General features: G+C 46.7%; 1 protein-coding gene across 3 annotated transcripts in view; it reads left to right on the top strand.

The window, feature by feature from the left end:
* The window catches only part of jade2 (jade family PHD finger 2), a 152,854-nt gene that overhangs the window by 63,949 nt on the left and 68,299 nt on the right, over positions 1–20,606 (top strand). For all 3 annotated transcript variants that reach the window (XM_055643236.1, XM_055643235.1, XM_055643234.1), the window contains one exon: positions 1,681–1,838. In XM_055643236.1, the coding sequence (XP_055499211.1) occupies positions 1,681–1,838 (158 nt within the window). The remainder of the gene's footprint in view (positions 1–1,680; positions 1,839–20,606) is intronic.

Raw genomic sequence — 20,606 nt, 5'->3', positions numbered from 1 at the left:
GTACATCCTCAAAAAATTCCAAAAGATTAGTCAAGCATGACTTCCCCTTCATAAATCCGTGCTGACTTTGGCCGATCCTGTCACTGCTTTCCAAATGCGCTGCTATAACACCTTTAACAATCGACTCCAGCATCTTCCCCACGACTGATGTAAGGCTAACTGGTCTATAATTCCCTGTTTCCTCTCTCCCTCCTTTCTTAAAAAATGTAGTTACATCCAGTCCACAGGATCTGATCCAGAGTCGAGAGAACATTGGAAAAATGATCAGCAATGCATCCGCCTCCTTGAGTACTCTGGGATGCAGACCATCAGGCCCTGGGGCTTTATCTGCCTTCAGTCCCAACAGTTTACCTAACAGTTTACCTAACACCATTTTATGACTAATATGGTCTCCTTTCATCTCCACCCTCCCACTAGGACCTCGGTCCTCTAGTATTTCGGGGAGATTGTTTGTGCTTTCCTTAGTGAAGACAGAACCAAAATACTTGTTTAACTGTTCTGCCATTTGCTTGTTTGATAGATACATAGACATTTCCCATTATAAATTCACCTGTCTCTGACTGTAAAGGGCCTGTCCTATTTGGCGATTTTTTTCGGCGACTGCCGTCACCATTGACTGACACATCATGTCACCGAAAAATATGCAGCGTGAATATAAAAGAGTTATTAATGTTTAAAAAATGTTGAGATTCTCTCTCCTGTCAATCACCACCATGAAGGCCACGTCCCTTCGGGTGGGAGGGGGAGGGGGAGGGACTATAAAACCCGGAAGTATGGGCGTGGCTCAGTCTCTGCAAGATGGGGGAGGGAGAGGTCACTTTGGTGGCCTTGCAGCCTGTTTGAAATGGTAGGAAACTGCTTTTGAATTTGGTAGCCTTGCACCCTGCTTGAATGGTAGGAAACTTCATTTGAATTTGGTGGTCTACGCTCTGCTTGAAATGGAATTTCAAGGAAAAGCCGTGAGTCAACTGCCAGCCCACCAGCCGTGAGTGGGTGAGCTGCCAGCACACCAGGCTTGAGTGACTGAGCTGCCAGCCCAAGAATCCATTCGGCTCACTATGTCCATACTAGCCCTCTGGAAGCCAGTACCTTCAGCCCACAACACCCATACTAGCGCCCCAGAAAGCCTCTCGTTTCCCTTTTAGAAGGATCTTATAGAAACATATAAGATTATTAAGGTTTTGGACACGCGCGAGAGGCAGGAAACCTGTTCCCGATGTAGGGGGAGTCCAGAACCAGGGGCCACAGTTTCAGAATAAGGATTAAGCCATTTAGAACGGAGATGAGGAAACACTTTTTCACACAGAGAGTTGTGAGTCTGTGGAATTCTCTGCCTCAAAGGGCAGTGGAGGCAGGTTCTCTGGATACTTTCAAGAGAGAGCAAGATAGAGCTCTTAAAGATAGCAGAGTCAGGGGACACGGGAAGAAGGCAGGATCGGGGTACTGATTGTGGACGATCAGCCATGATCACAATTAATGGCGATGCTGGCACCTATTGTCTATAGTCTGAAGAAGGGTCTCGACCAGAAACGTCACCTATTCCTTTTCTCCAGAGATGCTGCCTGACCCGCTAAGTTACTCCAGCATTTTTGTGTCCATATCTTCGGTTTAAACCGGCATCTGCTGTTCCTGCCGACACGATGAAACTAAATAGTTTGTCTTTTGCTCGTTTTCCCAAAGGTTTTCCGGACGGATCTGATCACTGCCATGAAGCTGCCGGAATCCTGCCAGCTTACTGCCGACGAGTACTACGTGCTGGCTGATCCGTGGCGTCAGGAATGGGAAAAGGGCGTTCAAGTTCCAGCAAACACCAGCTCCATACCCGAACCAGTAGTGAGGTGGGTCGCAACACACCCTGTTCACACTGCAGGCATCACGAAGCACCACCAACACTCGGGTCTGCTCACCAGGTGAAATGAAGCACTGAGTAGACACGTGGAGTCGTGCAATTTGGAAGCAGGCCCGTTATAGGTTTATGGGGTTGGACTCCATGGGATTGTTCCCGATGTTGGGGATTCAATTTTAATTGTCATTGTCAGTGTACAGTACAGAGACAACGAAATGCATTTTTTACACAGAGAGTGGTGAATCTCTGGAATCCTCTGCCACAGAAGGTAGTTGAGGCCAGTTCATTGGCTATATTTAAGAGGGAGTTTGATGTAGCCATTGTGGCTAAAGGGATCAGGGGGTATGGAGAGAGGGCAGGTACACGATACTGAGTTGGATGATCAGCCATGATCATATTGAATGGCGGTGCAGGCTCGAAGGGCCGAATGGCCTACTCCTGCACCTATTTTCTATGTTTCTATGTTCATAAGTTATAGGAACAGAATTAGGGCATTTGGCCCTTCACTTCTACCCCGCCATTCAATCATGGCTGATCTACCTCTCCCTCCCTTCCTCCGGATGCTCCGGTTTCTTCCTGCATTACCAAATGTACATTCCCTGTCCCAGCTCTCCCTTTTAGGCTATAAGGTCATAAGTGATCGGTGTAGAATTAGGCCATTTGGTTCATTTAGTCTACTACCATTCAATCATGGCGGATCTACCTCTCCCTCCTAACCCCATTCTCCTGACATCTCCCCATAACCTCTGACACCCGTACTAATCAAGAATCTATCTCTATCTTCCTTAAAAATATCCATTGACTTGGCCTCCACAGCCTACTGTGGCAAATAATTCCACACTCTCCACTGTCTGACTAAAGAAATTCCTCCTCGTCTCCTTCCACAAGGAACGTCCTTTAATTTGAGGTCCATTGGTCAAGCAACTGCAGAAGTTAGTTAACACAATAGGACACTCTGATGCCTTGAGGCATCTCTACCACTGCGCTAACGTGCTGCCCCAGAAGGGCCGATAGCCCGCAGGGGATGTGGATACGTGGAGCACGGGAAGACGGTGTGAGACTACATAAGGGCTCGACCCAAAACGTCACCCATTCCTTCTCTCCAGAGATGCTGCCTGTCCCGCTGAGTTACTCCAGCTTTTTGTGTCGATCTTCGATGTAAACCAGCACCCTCAGTTCCTTCCTACCCAAACATAGAAACATAGAAAATAGGTGCCATTCGGCCCTTCGAGCCTGCACCGCCATTCAATATGATCATAGCTGACCATCCAACTCAGTATCCTGTACCTGCCTTCTCTCCATACCCCCTGATCCCTTTAGCCGCAAGGGCCATATCTAACTCCCTCTTAAATATAGACAATGAACTGGCCTCAACTACATTCAGTGGCAGAGAATTCCAGAGATTCACCACTCTCTGTGTGAAAAATGTTTTTCTCATCCTAGTCCTAAAAGATTTTCCCTTTATCCTTAAACTGTGACCCCTTGTTCTGGACTTCCCCAACATCGGGAACAATGCATGTAGCCTGTCCAACCCCTTACGAATTTTGTAAGTTTCTATAAGATCCCCCCTCAATCTTCTAAATTCTAGCGAGTACAAAAGAATGCTTATGGCAGAATTCAAAGTTGTAATGGCACAGAGACTACATGAATCAATTATACATGAGTACAATCAGGTCATACACAGCCACAACAATTAGTGCAAAGTGAAGTATACCAGAGGGTATATGTTACTCTTAAAGCATTACAGTTACAGAGAAAACACCAAGGTTGGCAAAGAGGTAGGCTGGGAGATCGGGGCCACACACTAGCTTATATTAGGACCTTTCAGAAATCTGTTAACAGCGCGGAAGAAACACGTGATCAGCCTTCTGCATGGCACCTTAATAAGGAAGGAACTGCAGATGCTGCTTCTTCTTTCTCAGTAGACAATAGGTGCAGGAGTAGGCCATTCGGCCCTTCAAGCCAGCACCGCCATACACTGTGATCATGGCTGATTATCCACAATCAGTACCTCGTTCCTGCCTTCTCCCCATATCCCTTGACTTCGCTATCTCTAAGAGCTCTATCTAAAGGGCCTGTCCCACTTGGCGATTTTTTCCGGCGTCATCGACTGACGTAGCAGGGTCGCCGAAAGATTTTAAACATTTCAAAATCTAGCGGCGACAAAATAAAAATGTTGCGACACTTGAGGAAACATCGTGCATCAATGCACCGTCACGCCGCATCACGTCACAAATGATGCCGGCAGTCGCCGAAAAAATCGGCAAGTGGGATTAACTCTCTTGAAAGCATCCAGAGAATTGTCCTCCACTGCCTTCTGTGGCAAAGAATTCTACAGATTCACAACCCTCTGGGTGAAAAGGTTCTTCCTCATCTCTGTTCTAAATGGTCTACCCCTTATTCTTGAACTGTGGCCCCTTGTTCTGAAGAAGGGTCACGACCCGAAATGTCACCCATTCCTTCTCTCCGGAGATGCTGCCTGTCCCGCTGAGTTACCCCAGCGTTTTGTGTCTTTATCTTTGGTAGTTGATTCTCAAATGCATTTTGAAATTCCAAGTACATTTGTCCTTTTAACCAGTCGGTTTTGTATTCAAAACACCCTCACATAAATTTGTCCATTGTAACTCATGTTTAATTAAAGGTACATTGATTTTTGCATAATCCCATTCTGATTTACTAAGTGCCCTGTTGCCACTTCATTAGTTGTGGAGCAAAGAAAAAAGCAGACTGTAGGTGGAAGGTGAGACTCGAGAGTCCTTGTGTGGGTGAGGGTGGGGCTGGAATTGTCGACGTTTCAGGTACACTTTCGTTTCTTGTCTTGTGCAGTGCTAACCAGTCAGCGGAAAGACAATACATGATTACAATCGAACCGTTTACAGTGTTGAGATGCATGATAAGGGAATAACATTTAGTGCAAGGTAAACCCAGTAAAGTCCCCGTGACCTGTGTGGGTTTTCTCCGAGATCGTCGGTTTCTCACCCACACTCCAAAGACGTGCAGGTTAGTAGGTTAATTGGCTTGGTGAATGTAACAATTGTCCCTAGTGGGTGTAGGATAGTGTTAATGTGCGGGGATCGCTGGTCGGCGCGGGCCAAAGGGTTTGTATCTCTAAACTAAACTAAAAACAATGGCGGACATTGGACCCAGCATTGGCTGCATGTGTAATTTGAATCAAGGGTATGGACATGTGAACAAGAACTGTTAGAATTTAATAGATCTATTGCCAACACTGGAAAGTAATACAACAATTTGTGTAAAAACACTTTTCCCACACATCTCCTTTAAACTTTTGATTGACACAAAAATCTGGAGTAACAGGCAGCATCTCTGGAATGAAGGAATGGGTGACGTTTTGGGTCAAGTCCCTTCTTCAAACCTTGCCCCTCTCTGCTTAAAGATGGTACGGCACGGTGGTGCTGCGGTAGATTTGCTGGCTTAACAGCACCAGAGACTCGGGTTTGATCCTAACTATGGGTGCTTGTCCGTACGGAGTTTGTACCTTCTCCCCGTAACCTGCGTGGGTTTTCTCCAGGATCTCCAGTTTCCTCTCACACTCCAAAGACGTATAGGATCGTAGGTGAAATGGCTTGGTATAATTGTGCATTGTCCATAGTGTGTGTGTGTGTGTGTGTAGGACAACGATAGTGAGCAGGGACCGCTGGTCGGCGCTTACTCGGTGGGCCGAAGGGCCTGTGACAGCGCTGTATGTCTAAACTAAACTAAACCTAGAAAAGAAGAGTTTAAAGAAAGACTTGCGTCTCTGTGGCAGAATCGCCATACTTCAGGGCGTTTAGTTGGCTTCCACAGGAAGTTCAATGGTGCTCTACTTCCCTTCCGTTGAGGTGGAGTGTGTTAAGGCAGGGACCTCTGCTCTTCCTGTACTTCGTGGATTCCGTCCAAGGAATATTACTTATCTAATACTCTTTTGGCACCTCCCCTGAATCACAAGTGGACTGAGATAAAGGTTTAGATGGCTACGGGGCAAATGCAGACAAATGGGACTAGCCCAATATGGCAACTTGGTTGGCATGGACAGGGTGGGCCGAAGGGCCTGTTTCCGGAGGGCCTGTTTCCAAAGGGCCTGTTTCCGTGCTGAACGACTCCATGACCCTATGACACTGTAAGTTTTTCTCCTGGGTTTCTGTGGTTTTGGTTAAAAAAAATCACCTCAATGTCCGACTGAGGAGTTCACAGAAAACACTTGGATTTAAGTTAGGCTCTCGACCGTTGGAAAAGAAGGCCGTTATTGACTTCAAAGTTGAAGGAAAAAAGCATAGGGTTGGAACTGTGCCGTCTCAGACCAATGAGTAGAGTGGGCCGCATTTAATCTGAGCCCACTGTGTGTGAAATTGTTCTTGGCAAGAGACTCTGGGTGTTTCCCCCAATCTATTCCTCTCATGATTTTGTACACCTCTATAAACCAAACCAGACCAGACTTCCCAACATTGTAACCATCTACACTTCACACTTCCATGGAAAAGCTGCTGACATACAGGCTCTGGAACCAAGGGTGTCAGAAATTCGGTGGTGGGCCTGTATTGCAGATGCTGGTTAATACACAAAAGGACCCAACGTGCTGGAGTAACTCAGCAGAGTTCTGCTGCTCTCTGGCTGGAGTTCTGTGAGACTGCTCCCCACTCTGTGATTCCAACTGCCCCCAGCTCTGCGACTGATGCTGCCTGACCTGCTGAGTTACCTCCCCCCTCGACTCCATCCAAGGACCCAAGCAGTCTTTCCAGGTGAGGCAGAGGTTCACCTGCACCTCCTCCAAACCGCATCTATTGCATCCGCTGTTCTAGGTGCCAAATGCTCTACATCGGTGAGACCAAGCGCGGGCTTGGCGATCGCTTCGCCCAACCGAAGACTGCTGAGTTACTCCAGCACTTTATGCCCTTCAATGTATTGTGATTATTTGACTCGTGCTTCAGCTCGGATGACTAAATGCCTTTCCTACCAAATCAAAGCAAGAGTAGTGGTTTATAGGCAATGAGCCCTTTAATTCACGGATGCCAGTTGTGGTCTGCTAATTATTTGTAAGAGCTCGCCCTTCTTTCATGATATGAAATGCTGCATTATTTTACTTAGCGGCTAGGAGCTCTGGGAGTGTGGGACTGATGCTGCAAACCGCGTACCTCAAAGGCCAGATGTATTTCTAAAGGGACATGGTGGTCTTGAGATGGCTTTGAAAGGAGCGCATGCTAAACCCGTTCCACTGCACTCAGCTGCGGGCATCAAAATGCGTAAATGTGGAGCAGTGTGTCTTTTGGTGGGTTAGTTGCAAAGCAAAGCTTTAGTTTGGTTTAGTTAAACCTGTCCTATTAATTTACCTATCTAAATGTTTCTTAAAGGTTGTGGTAGTACCTGCTTCAACGACTTCCTCCGGCAGCTCGTTCCATAAATCCACCACCCTTTGTGTTAAAAAAAAGGTTGCCCCTCAGCTTCTTATTAAATCTCCAAAATCTCCCCCCCCCCCCCCCCCCCCACCCCCACCAAACCTATCTCTTTCAGTTCTTGATTCCCAGCTCTCCCACAGCCCACTGTCTCCGCCTCTTCCTTTCTCCTTTCCCGCCCCCACCCCACATCAGTCTGAAGAAGGGTCTCTACCCGAAACGTCACCTATTCCTTCGCTCCATAGGTGCTGCCTCACCCGCTGAGTTTCTCCACCATTTTTGTCTACCTTGATTCCCCCCTACTCTGGGCAAGAGATTCTGTGCGTCTGCCCCGGTCTATTCCTCTCATGATTTTGTCCTCTCATCCTCCTGCACTCCAAGGAATAAAGTCCTAGCCTGCTCAACCCCTCCCCGCAGCTCAGGCCCTCGAGTCCTGGCAACAGCCTTGTAAACCTTCCCTGCACCCGTTCCAGCTTGACAACATCGAGTGGAGGTTTGTATGGACTGTGTCCGAGGGCTGGTCTCTCCTTGCAGAGAGAAGACCTGGGCTGAACCGTTTCACGAGTCCCTTCCCTTCCCTTCCTATCCTGGGTCCTCTCATTACACAGCAGCAGCGGCCATGGTTGGATGCAAGCCAGAGATTTATCATTACCGAGAAACTCAAAGGAAGGCGGAAGTGGTGATAAAACTGTAGAACCAGAGATGTGTGAGATCAGGATAGGGTGAATACACAGAGTCTCTGCACAAGGGGTAGAGGAAATTAAAAAAAACTGAGGGTTTAGGTTTAAGGTGAGAAGGACAAAATTTAATAGTAACCCGAGGGGCAACTTTTTCATTCGAGAGTAGGGGTGGGTAAATGGTACGAGCTGCCAGAGGAGGTCGTTGAGGCAGTTACCAGAACAACACATTTAAAAGACACTTGGACAGGTACGTGAAGAGGAAAGATTTAGAGGGATATAGGACCAAACATGGCCACCTGTGGGACTAGCTTAGAAGGGGCACCTTGGGCTGCATGGACCAGTTGGGCAGAAGGGCCTTTTTCCGTGCTGGATGACTCTAGCCAAACATTGAATGCTTTGGGATCCTACTGAAAATCGCCTTGCCAGGAATTCACTTCAACTCCTCACCTGAATTATTAACAGCCATCCCTTTTATGGGACTCTGGGAGGGAAGAAGATATCATTATCAACTATTTGCAACTAAGTTTTGCATTGGCTTGGGAAACGGTCTTCTATTTAAATCGGAAAAATGAAGGCTTTAAAATAAATCAAACCTCCCTCACCTGTATCCACCCATCACTTGCCAGGCTTTGTCCTGCCCCATTGATTTTCCAGCTTTCTAAACCCCTCCCGACTGCAATGAGACAAGATGGGTTCCGACCCAAAGCTTCGTCTACAAATTCCTTCCACAGATGCTGTACTAAAGAACTGCCGACGACTGACACAAAACGCTGGAGGAACTCCGCGGGTCAATATCGCAGCATCTCTGAAGAAAAAGGATGGCTTACGTTTCGGGTTGGAGTCTGAAGAAGGGTCCCCACCCGAACCATCACCCATCCTTTTTCGCCAGAGACGCCGCCTCATCCGCTGAGTTACCCTTCCACAGATGCTGCCTGACCTGCTGGGTTTCTCCAGCACTTTGTGTTTTGCTTAAGATTCAGGCATCTGCAGCATCTCTATTTCTACTCATCTTCATTGTGGGGAGAATCTTGGTCAAAAATGATACAGCGTGAAAACAGGCCCTTCGGTCCAACTTGCCCACACCGGCCAAAAAAGTCCCAGCTACACTAGTCCCACCTGCCCGCGTTTGGTCCATATCCCTCCAAACCTGTCCTATCCGTGTACCTGTCTAACTGTTTCTTAAATGTTGGGATAGTCCCTGCCTCAACGACTTCCACCTCAGTGGGCCGAAGGGCCTGTTTCTGCGCTGTAAACTGTTCTGGGGTATGGATGCTGTAGTGTATTAATGGGAGGGCTGTAGTCAGTCAAGGTGTTACCCGCTAATACAGGGACGGCAAGTCACGTTACTTCCCCACAGTGCTGGCACCCAGCCTGAAACATGGCAACCCAGGTGGCCGATATAAATTAGTGCAGTGTGCTGCAACCAAGGAAATAGGAAACAGCTGGCAGCCCTGAAAGTAATTCGGTGGAAAGAAGAAGGGTAAATGAAAGAATAGGGTTGACATCATTGCTGGGTTTAAATTCTTCAACTTGCAGTTTTCAAACTGAAATGTAATTACATACAAACTCTATTCAATGAACCAGTTTGATTTATTATTGTGGAATGAACTGGTGGAGCAGCCTTCAGTTGTTTAAACAGCTTTGATAGAAAGCATTAAGGAGTCAGGGAGTTGAAACAAGGAACCGCAGAAGCTGGTTGATACACAAGAGTAACTCAGCAGGTCAGGCCACGGTGATGTTCTCCACGGATGCTGCCTGACCTGCTGAGTGACTCCAGCACTTTGTGCCCTAAGGAGTCAAGGATTTTTTCCCCCATTTCTAGAACTTCTCGGCTTTGGTTTAATATTGTTACATGTACCAAGGTGCGGCAAAAAGCATAGTCATAGAGTGATACAGTGTGGAAACAGGCAGCTCGGCCCAACTCATCCACACCGGCCAACATGTCCCAGCTACCCTAGTCCCAATTGCCTGCGCTTGGCCCATTATCACTCCAAACCTGTCCTATCCATGTACCTGTCTAACTGTTTCTTAAACGATGGGATAGTCCCAGCCTCAGCTACCTCCTCTGGCAGCTTGTTCCATTCACCTACCACCCTCTGTGTGAAAAGGTTACCCCTCAGATTCCTATTAAATCTTTTCCCCTTCACCTTGGACCTATGTCCTCTGGTCCTCGATTCCCCTACTCTGGATAAAAGACTATGTGCATCTACCCAATCTCTGCCTCAGAGAGCGGTGGGGGCCGGTTCTCTGGATACTTTCAAGAGAGAGCTAGATAGGGCTCTTAAAGATAGCGGAGTCAAGTGATTTGGGGAGAGGGCAGGAACGGGGTGCTGATTGGGGATGATCAGCCATGATCACATTGAATGGCGGTGCTGGCACAAAGGGTCGAATGGCCTACGCCTGCGTCTATTGTCTATTCCTTTTATGATATTGTATACCTCAATAAGATCCCCCTCATCCTCCTACGCTCCATGGAATAGAGACCCAGCCTACTTAACCTCTCCCTATAGCTCACACCCTCTAGTCCTGTGCTATCCAATCAAATCAGATAATGCTGCACGGTGGTGCAGCAGTAGAGCTGCTGCCTTACATCACCACAGACCCAGGTTCGATCCTGACTCCGGGTGTTGTATATATGGAGTTTGTACATTCACCCCGTGACCTGCGTGGGTTTTTCCCAGTATCTCCGGTTTCCTCCCACACTACAAAGACCTACAGGTCTGTAGGCTATTTGGCTTGGTATAAATGTAAGTTGTCCCTAGTGTGTGTGTAGGGCAGTGTTAATGTGCGGGGATCCCTGGTCGGCACGGACAAGATGGGCCGAAGGGCCTGTTTCCGCGCTGTATATCTAAACTAAAAAACTAAACTAATAAATGCAGTCGAGCCAAACTCAAGTACAATAGGTGGAACAAAGGGGAAGATAAAGGCATTATTGTATTGCTAGGTTACAGACCCAGAGATGCCAGTCCTTGTTCAAAAAGGCCGTATAGCATTATCAAATTGGCAGTCAAATTGCCAATGTACCATCTGGTTGTGGGGTAGAAATCACTGCAATGACCCTATCCAGTCCTCACTTGTGGCAAGTGGTAGCTGAAGATTCACCCAAGGCAGGTTTCTACATCATTAATGAATGGCCCTTCCATTCTGAGATCCGGAGTATTGGGTGCAATATTTGGAATATTGCATGTAGTTTTGGCCATCCCATCATAGGAAGGATGAGGAGGCTTTGGAGAGGATATGGAAGAGCTTTATCAGAATGTTGCCTGTATTAGTGGGTATTAGTTATATAAATTAAACTAAACTAAACCGATTCACTAAAGGAATGGGTGATGTTTCGGGTCGAGACCAATCTTCAGAACGGAAGTCTGAAGAAGGGTCTCGACCCGAAACGTCACCCATTCCTTCTCTCCAGAGATGCTGCCTGTCCCGCTGAGTTACGCCAGCTTTTTGTGTCTATGTTAATACATTAAATGACGGGGTAAAGTTATAACATTTGGAATTTAGTATAGACCAACACGAGATTATTCATCTTGGACGGCAGTCATTTTTTTAATTCATTGAGCTTTTTTGTTTAATACGTTATCTATAAGTACTGTGTTATGTTCCTGCATTTAAGAATTTCATTGTACCTTTTTCAGTGCATTTGGCGATTAAGTTTCCTAAATGGTTAAAAAGCGAGAAATAGTGGAGGTCAAAAGAAACATTAAAGGTGAAGGTCAAATTTATGGAGAATTGAATGTCAGGTTCATCGTGTCAGGTACAAATGTCCCATCCATTGACTCCATCTACACCAGCATAATCAAGGACCAGTCTCACCCCCGGTCACTCCCTCTTCTCCTCTCTGAAGAAGGGTTTCGGCCCGAAACGTTGCCTATTTCCTTTGCTCCCGCTGAGTTTCTCCAGCTTCTCCAGCGATTGTGTACCTTCGATTTTCCAGCATCTGCAGTTCCTTCTTAAACATCCTACCAACAGCTTGAGAGCGGTCCTGAGCTGCCATCTACCTCATTGGAGACCCTCGGACTATCTTTTAATGGGACATAACTGCACTTAATCTTGCACTAAATCTTATCCCCTATATCCTGCATCTGTACACTGTGGATGGCTCAATTGTAATCATGTACAGTCTTTCGACTGACAGGTTAGCATGCAACAAAAGCTTTTCACTGTACCTTGGCACACGTGGCAATAAACGGAACTAAACTAAACAGAAAATAACAAAAAGGGGAAATAGAATGGGTAACCTATATATCCAGGCAGATACAACGTTATTGTAGGTCCCACAGAGTCTTTAGAAGGGTCCTGACCTGAAACATTACAGCCCAGTGGTATAAAACCGAGATGAGAAGAACTTTTTTCACACACAGAGTGGTGAATCTCTGAAACTCTCTGCCGCAGAGGGTAGTCGAGGCCAGTTCATTGGCTATATTTAAGAGGGAATTAGATGTGGCCCTTGTGGCTAAGGGGATCAGAGGGTATGGAGAGAAGGCAGGTACGGGATACTGAGTTGGATGATCAGCCATGATCATATTGAATGGCGGTGCAGGCTCGAAGGGCCGAATGGCCTACTCCTGCACCTAATTTCTATGTTTCTAATATTGATTTCTCTAACTTCAAGTAACCCCAGCATTCCCTCTCTCTCTCTAACCCTCCCCCACCCAAGTTGCACCAGCTTCTTGTTTTCACCCAACAAACAGGTGAGGTTTGTTTGTTGTTTTCACCCAACAAACAAATAGCCCAACAATTGCCTATTCATGTATCATTGTTAATTTTTTGTATATCTTTCCTTCACTGGTCTTTATCTCTCTACATCATCGTCGATGTATCTCTCGCTTCCCTTATCCCTAACCAGTCTGAAGAAGGGTCTCGACCCGAAACGTCACCCATCCCTTCTCTCCAGAGATGCTGCCTGTCCCGCTGAGTTACTCCGGCATTTTGTGTCTGTCCTCTGAAACATTATCAGTCCATTTACCTCCAGTTGATGCTGCCTGATTCACTGAGTTACTCCAGCAGTTTTAGCGGGGAGTTCAAGATTCAAGAGAGTTTATAGTCATGTGTCCCACTTAGGACAATGAACTTCTTACTTTGCTTCAGCACAACAGAATATGGTCTATAATGCCCTGTCTTCAAAGCAGTTTTGTCCACCGCATTTTAAGAGAAAATGTTGCCTGGGTTTCAACAACTAAGTTACAGAGATAGGTTGAATAAGTTAGGTCTTTATTCTCTGGAGCGCAGAAGGTTAAGGGGGGACCTGATAGAGGTCTTTAAAATGATGAGAGGGATAGACAGAGTTGATGTGGACAAGCTTTTCCCTTTGAGAATAGGGAAGATTCAAACAAGAGGACATGACTTCAGAATTAAGGGACAGAAGTTTAGGGGTAATATGAGGGGGAACTTCTTTACGCAGAGAGTGGTGGCGGTGTGGAATGAGCTCCCAGTGGAAGTGGTGGAGGCAGGTTCATTGGTATCATTTAAAAATAAATTGGATAGGCATATGGATGAGAAGGGAATGGAGGGTTATGGTATGAGTGCAGGCAGGTGGGACTAAGGGGGAAAAAAATGTGTTCGGCATGGACTTGTAGGGCCGAGATGGCCTGTTTCCGTGCTGTAATTGTTATATGTTATATGTTATAATGTTCTAGGTTGTCAATTGGACTGCAAATGTTGAACCTTGAGGAATAAGGGATATGGGGGGAAAAGCAGGAATGGGGTACTGATTTTGGATGATCAGCCATGATCATATTGAATGGTGGTGCTGGCTCGAAGGGCCGAATGATCTACTCCTGCACTTATTTTTCTATGTTTCTAATGCTTAAGGGCTTGTCCCACTAGGCGATTTTTTTTAGGCGACTGTCATAGTCGTAACAGGTCGCTCAAAAAACGGCGATTGGACTAATGGGCCAGTCCCACTCAGACAATTATTTAGGCGAATGCCAGCGACCATGACAATGGAATTCACCGAAGTCAGCACCGGCGACAACCTACGTCACCCTGGCGACAACCTACGACAGGGGAAGACAAGCTACGACAAGCCAACTGTCGCCGAAAGGTTTTGAACATTTCAAAATCCAGTGGCGACCAGAAAAACGTTACGACTCTTTGGGCGACTGAGGAGACGACTCACGACCGTACAGGCGACTCCCCAGCGACCATGTGGGGACATCCTAGTCGCCTACAAAATCGCCTAAGTGGGACAGGCCCTTCACACTGAAGTTATGTTCCCTGGAATTCAGACAGCTAAGAGGCATTCTGGTTGAAATGTTCACATTATTCAGAAGAACTGAAAATATTTTCGGGAGTTCCATTCTAGGAGTGGATCTTGTGCTGATATAATGAGGTATATGAGGTTAAGGGGTCATGCATCATGAAACGGAACTATGAAATTCTCACTTGTAGCAACACGACAGATATGTAAAGACAAGTTTGTGGCGTTGAGCCATGGATCAAAGTAAATGTCCTCCTCTTGTTCTTTGGAAGAGAGAGGCATTGCCACAGGTTTTGGAATAGCCACAGATTTGGGAATAGCCTTCTAGATTGGTGTTGCATTCAAAGAATTTAAGCAGCACACATTTATAATACGGCCAAAGACAAGGAAAATTAAATTTTAAAAAGCACACAAACTATTCTCTTCTTTTGTCTAAATCAAATCTATTAACTATAATGTGTAGGAAGGAACTGCAGATGTTGGTTGAAACTGAAGATAGACACAAGAAGCTGGAGTAACTCAACGGGTCGGGCAGCATCTCTGGAGAAAAGGAATAGGTGACGTTTTGGGTCGAGACCCTTCTTCAGACTCAACTCTACAACCTCAACAATAAAAGACTCGTCCAAATGTCTGAGGGGGTCATAACGTCAAAAGTGATAGGAGTGGAATAAGAAGGGTCTCGACCCAAACGTCACCTATTCCTTGTCACCAGAGATGCTGCCCGACCCGCGGAGTTAATCCAGCATCTTGTGTCCACCTTCTGCTCGCCATGAATTTGTTTTTATGCAGTTGCTATTTTATGCACCAATTGCTTTCCGATCACCGAGCATCTTTGGATGATTTGATTTTTGGAATTCCTCCAGCTGGATTTCTTGCAGTATTTACAAACCCTTTGATTTATAGTGTGAGCCTGTGCCTCCGATGGCTTTTCTAATTTTAACCTTCTCAGAGAGCGGTGAGTCATAATGGTGTTAGCCTGAGTCAGAGCTACAACACCCACGTCCCGCAGATCGCCCAGAGCCACTGGCATGTCATGGATTTAACCCCTTGGTGGGCTCAGACAGTGACAGCAGCCCCTCATCTCCTATAATGCCCCTGTCCCACATAGGAAACCTGAACGGAAACCTCTGGAGACTTTGCGCCCCACCCAAGGTTTCCGTGCGGTTCCCGGAGGTTGCAGGTGGTTGCCGGAGGTTGCAGGGAGTGGAAGCAGGTAGGGAGACTGACAAAAACCTCCGGGAACCGCACGGAAACCTTGGGTGGGCCGCAAAGTCTCCAGAGGTTTCCGTTCAGGTTTCCTAAGTGGGACAGGGGCCTTACACACCGGTGTTGGTTTCGCAGCCTGCGGGCTTCTGCCCTTTTAGTATGAGTGTCGGGGGTTCTGGGGAGAAGGCAGGGGAATGGGGTTAGGAGGGAGAGATAGATCAGCCATGAATAAATGGCGGAGTAGGTTTGGAGGGATATGGACCGAGCGCAGGCAGGTGGGACTTGTGTAGCTGGGTCATTGTTGGCCGGTGTGGGCAAGTTGGGCTGAAGGGCCTGTTTCCACACTGTATCACTCCATGACTCTAGGTTTGATGGGCCAAATGGCCTAATTTCACTCCCATCACATGACCTTATGACCCCCCACCCCACCCCGAGCGTTTCATTGTTGAATCTGAGTTGAGTCTGAAGAAAGGTCTCTACCCGAAACATCACCCAGCCTCTGGCCTTTGTCCAATCTTCTTCCAACCCCCCCCCCCCCCCCCCCCTCACCTGTCTGTATCCACCTCTCACTTGTGTAGGAAGGAACTGCAGATGCTGGTTTACACCAAAGATAGACACAAAATGCTAGAGTAACTCAGCAAGACAGGCAGTATCTCTGGATGGAAGGAATGGGTGACGTTTCGGGTCGAGTCTGAAGAAGGGTCTCAATCCGAAGCGTCACCCCATTCCTTCTATCCAGAGATGCTGCCTGTCCCCCGCTGAGTTACTCCAGCACTTTGTGTCTTTTTGTGGTTTAAACCAGCATCTGCAGTTCCTTCCTGCACCTTTTATTGTCTGGGCGTGTAATCAGGATGCTGAGCCATACACCGGAGGACTGCCAAGACCTCGTCTGCCTGGACTCCGTGGCGTATGTGACTGGGTCAGTGGAAAAAGTGAACGGCTTTTTATCTCACAGGCTTTCTCTGTTTATAATAAACAGCTTCGGCATTTAATGAGGATGTTGTTTTGGGAGCAAGCATTTTGGTAGATAACCCCAGTGACTGACGAAGGGAAGACGCACGCATCCTCGGCAACATGTTCAGCATTCCACATAAGCCGGCAGCGGTATGTCACGGTCAAAGGGCAGGAAATGCAATTCTTTCAGCAGCCTCACGGCCCCGACGTGCCATTGTTTTTCATGCATCCTTTAACCTGGCCAGCCTTTTGACTGGTTACAAGCCGGGCATTTCACATTGAAATAAGAATTTTACAATTCCCAAATATTTTTATTATGAATATTATTATTATGAATATTATTATTATTATTATTATTATTATTATTATTATTATTAAAATAAGTGGATATTTTTAAGGCAGAGATAGATAGATTCTTGAGTAGTGTGTCAGAGGTTACGGGGAGAAGGCAGGAGAATGGGGTTAGGAGGGAGAGATAGATCAGCCAATGGTGGAGTAGACTGGATGGACCGAATGGCCTAATTCGGTCAATTCGGTGAAAAACATTTTTCACACAGAGAGTGGTGAATCTCTGGAATTCTCTGTCACAGAATGTAGTTGAGGCCAGTTCATTGGCTATATTTAAGAGGGAGTTAGATGTGGCCCTTGTGGCTAAGGGGATCAGGGGGTATGGAGAGAAGGCAGGTACAGGATACTGAGTAGGATGATCAGCCATGATCATGTTGAATGGCGGTGCAGGCTCGAAGGGCCGGATGGCCTACTCCTGCACCTATTTTCTATGGTTCTAATTCCACTCCTATCCCTTGTGACCTTATTTGTGCTATGCAATCTTCAATTCCCTAAGTCTTTGTTTTTTCTTTCTGGAGTATTTGTAAAAAAAATCATTTGCATTTTTGACGTCTGCTACTTGCCCTCTGTACGCTTTACATTGCAGCTTAACCTAAAGGAATAGCTGATTCAAGGTCAGTCATAGTGGACACAGTTACAGCGTGGAAACAGGGCCCACACCGGCCAACAATGTCCCAGCTACACGAGTCCCGCCTGCCCGCGTTTGGCCCACATCCCTGCAAACCTGTCCTATCCATGTACCTGTCTAACAGTTTCTTACCCATTGGGATAGCCCCAGCCTCAACTACCTCCTCTTGGCTGCTTGTTCCATACACCCACCACCCTTTGTGTGAAAATGTTACCCCTCAGATTCCTATTAAATCTTTTCCCCTCACCTTGAACCTGTGTCCTCTGGTCCTCGATTCCCCTACTCTGGGCAAGAGACTCTGTGCATCTACCCGATCTATTCCTCTCATGATTTTATGAACCAATATTATCTAAACATGGCGGTGTCCCCGATTCGATTTGCTTTTGTTCAGACTTGGTCGGAGGTACTTTGATCGGAGTAACACCTCATGACGCTTGATGAGACTTGCATGTGTTTTGAAAGCATGTTGAAAGGTGCCGTGTAGGAAGATACGATCGGAACAATAATATGTTATTTGTTCTACTTTATGTATGTATCACTCTTGACATTTAATGCAGTGGAGGCGTTCAAATTTCCGACCTTGTTTTTCTTTGGGTTATTTCCTCCTTTTGTCCATAAGCTGAGGAAATTGAGAGCTAATCTGGCAGAAATGCAGGGGGGAGGGGGCACAGTGGAACTGCTGCCTCACAGCGCCAGAGGCCCCAGTTCGATCCTGACCTCAGGTGCTGTCTGGGTGGAGTTTGACCTTTCTCCCTGTGACCGCATGGTTTTTCCTCCGGGTGCTCCGGTTTCCTCCCACGTCCCAAAGACGTGCGGGTGCATAGGTTCATCAGCCTCTGTAAATTGTCCCCAGTTTGTAGGTAGTGGAACTAGTGCGAGCAGGTGATCGATGCTCAGTGGGCCGAAGGGCCTGTTTCAATGCTGAATTAAGTTTAGTTTTCAGTTTAGTCTGGAGAATTAACAGCGTGGAAACAGGCCCTTCGGCCCAGCGGATCAGCACCGACCAGCGATCCCCGTACACTATCACTATCCTACCCACACTAGGAAGAATTTGCATTTATACCAAGCCAATTAACCTACAAACCTGTACGTCTTTGGAGTGTTGAGACGAAACCGAATATCTCAGAGAAAAACCACAGGGTCACAGGGAGAACGTACAAACTCCGTACAGACAGCACCCGTGGTCGGGCCGAACCCTGGTCTCCAACGCTGTAAGCCAGCAAACACTGCATCACCATGCCGCCCGTGTATCTCTAAATTAAATAAGAACTGTCCGTCTTGCTGATCTAATCATAAACGGAAAATCCATTCTGAAGTCTGAAGAAGGGTCTCGACCCGAAACGTCGCCTGTCCCTTCGTTCCATAGATGCTGCCTTACCCGCTGAGTTTCTCCAGCATTTGTTGTCGACCTTCGATTTTTCCAGCATCTGCAGTTATTTCTTAAACATTCATTCTGTCCCAATACTCTTGACTCCCTTGTAAATCAAATGTCTATTTATCTCCACATTGACTATATTCAAGACATCCAAAATCTCCTTGTGTGGAGAATTCCAAATCCATAATTCTCTCAGAGAAGAAATTCCTGCTCCCTTCCATCTGGAACGGGCGGCCCTTTGTTCTTGACGATATTCCATCGTTCCAAATGACCACATCAGGTGAAGCATCCTCTAATAGAACAGCACAGCATTGTCACAATGTCTGTGCGAACATGATACCAAGCTAGATCTCTCTCCCCTGCCTATACAGGATCCACATCCCTCCTTTCCCTGCACAACCATGTGCTTTATCCATAAGCCTCTGAAATGCCACTGTCATATCTGCATCTACTGCCAACCTTTCTATAGTCAACCCCTTCATCCCAGGGTTCCTAATTTGAGGAAGGACATTCTTGCTATGCTGAGAGAATGGAGCGGCTGGGCTTGTACACTCTGGAGTTTAGAAGGATGAGAGGGAATCTTATTGAAACATATAAGAATGTTAAGGGGTTTGGACATGCTAGAGGCAGGAAACATGTTCCCGATGTTGTGGGAGTCCAGAACCAGGGGCTGCAGTTTAAGAATAAGGGGTAAGCCATTTAGAACGGAGACGAGGAAACACTTTTTCTCACAGAGAGTTGTGAGTCTGTGGAATTCTCTGCCTCTGAGGGCGGTGGAGGCTGGTTCTCTGGATACTTTCAAAAGAGAGCTAGATAGGGCTCTTAAAGATAGCGGAGTCAGGGGATATGGGGAGAAGGCAGGAACGGGGTACTGATTGGGGACGATCACGTTGAATGGCGGTGCTGGCTCAAAGGGCCGAATGGCCTACTCCTGCACCTATTGTCTATTGTCTATTACAGGAATCAACAAAAGCTTCAATTTCTTTATTTCATCTTGGAACCGTTGCTGTAGTTGCTTATGCCACCACCTCTACTGCTTAAACCCTAATTATTATTTAACAAGCGGATTGACCTCAAATTTTTCTCTCAGAGGGTGTGAGGCCTTCACGCCCCCCTGACTCAGTTTAATTCACGCTGAATAACCACTTTCTCAAGAGCAGGAATGAACTTCGGTTTAAATCGACGGTAGACACAAAATGCTGGCAGTAACTCAGCGGGACAGGCAGGATCTCTGGAGAGAAGGAACGGGTGACGTTTCGAGTCGAGACCCTTCTTCAGACTGATGTCAGGGGAGTGGGCGGGACAGCTAGCTCTTATTCAGATCTGACCAAAGTGTTGCACCCAATCAAATTCAAGTCGAGTCAAGTCAAGTTTATTCATCACATACACATACGAGATGTGCAGTGAAATGAAAAGTGGACTCGCGGACTTGGTGCAAAAAGACAAACAAACAAACAAACAACCAAACAAACTATAAACACAATCACATATTCTTTTACATATTAAATATTGTGCGCGGAAGGAAAAACATTCAGTATATTCTGGTGTAACTAGCTGCCCGTCTATTTGAAGTGACACTCGTGTCTGTCAGAGAGTCACACTGCATGGAAACAGGCCATTTGGCCCAATGTTGCATCTATTCTAGTCCCACCTACCTGCCATATCCCCCCAAACCTGTCCTATCCATGTACCTGTCTAATTGTTTCTTAAACGTTGGGACAGTCCCTGCCTCAACTACCTCCTCTGACAGCTCGTTCCATACACCAACCACCCTTTTTGTGGGCTAAGTGGGAAGAAGAGGTTATGAAAATGCTGATGGGTGATGCGTACTGTCTTGGGTACTGACTGCTGGCAGTATTTCTGGTTGACTGCGAGCAATATTGATTTGAATTAAGCCAAGACAATAGACTCTGAATGTTACCACCTCTCCCAGCCCTCAAGCGTTTCAATGCCGGACTGGAGACATTGGTATAATTC

The sequence above is a fragment of the Leucoraja erinacea genome, chromosome 11 (genome assembly GCF_028641065.1).
Source record: "Leucoraja erinacea ecotype New England chromosome 11, Leri_hhj_1, whole genome shotgun sequence".
Taxonomy (NCBI): domain Eukaryota; kingdom Metazoa; phylum Chordata; class Chondrichthyes; order Rajiformes; family Rajidae; genus Leucoraja; species Leucoraja erinaceus.
The sequence above is the reverse complement of the archived record's forward strand: the minus strand, read 5'-3'. Positions and strand labels throughout refer to the sequence as shown.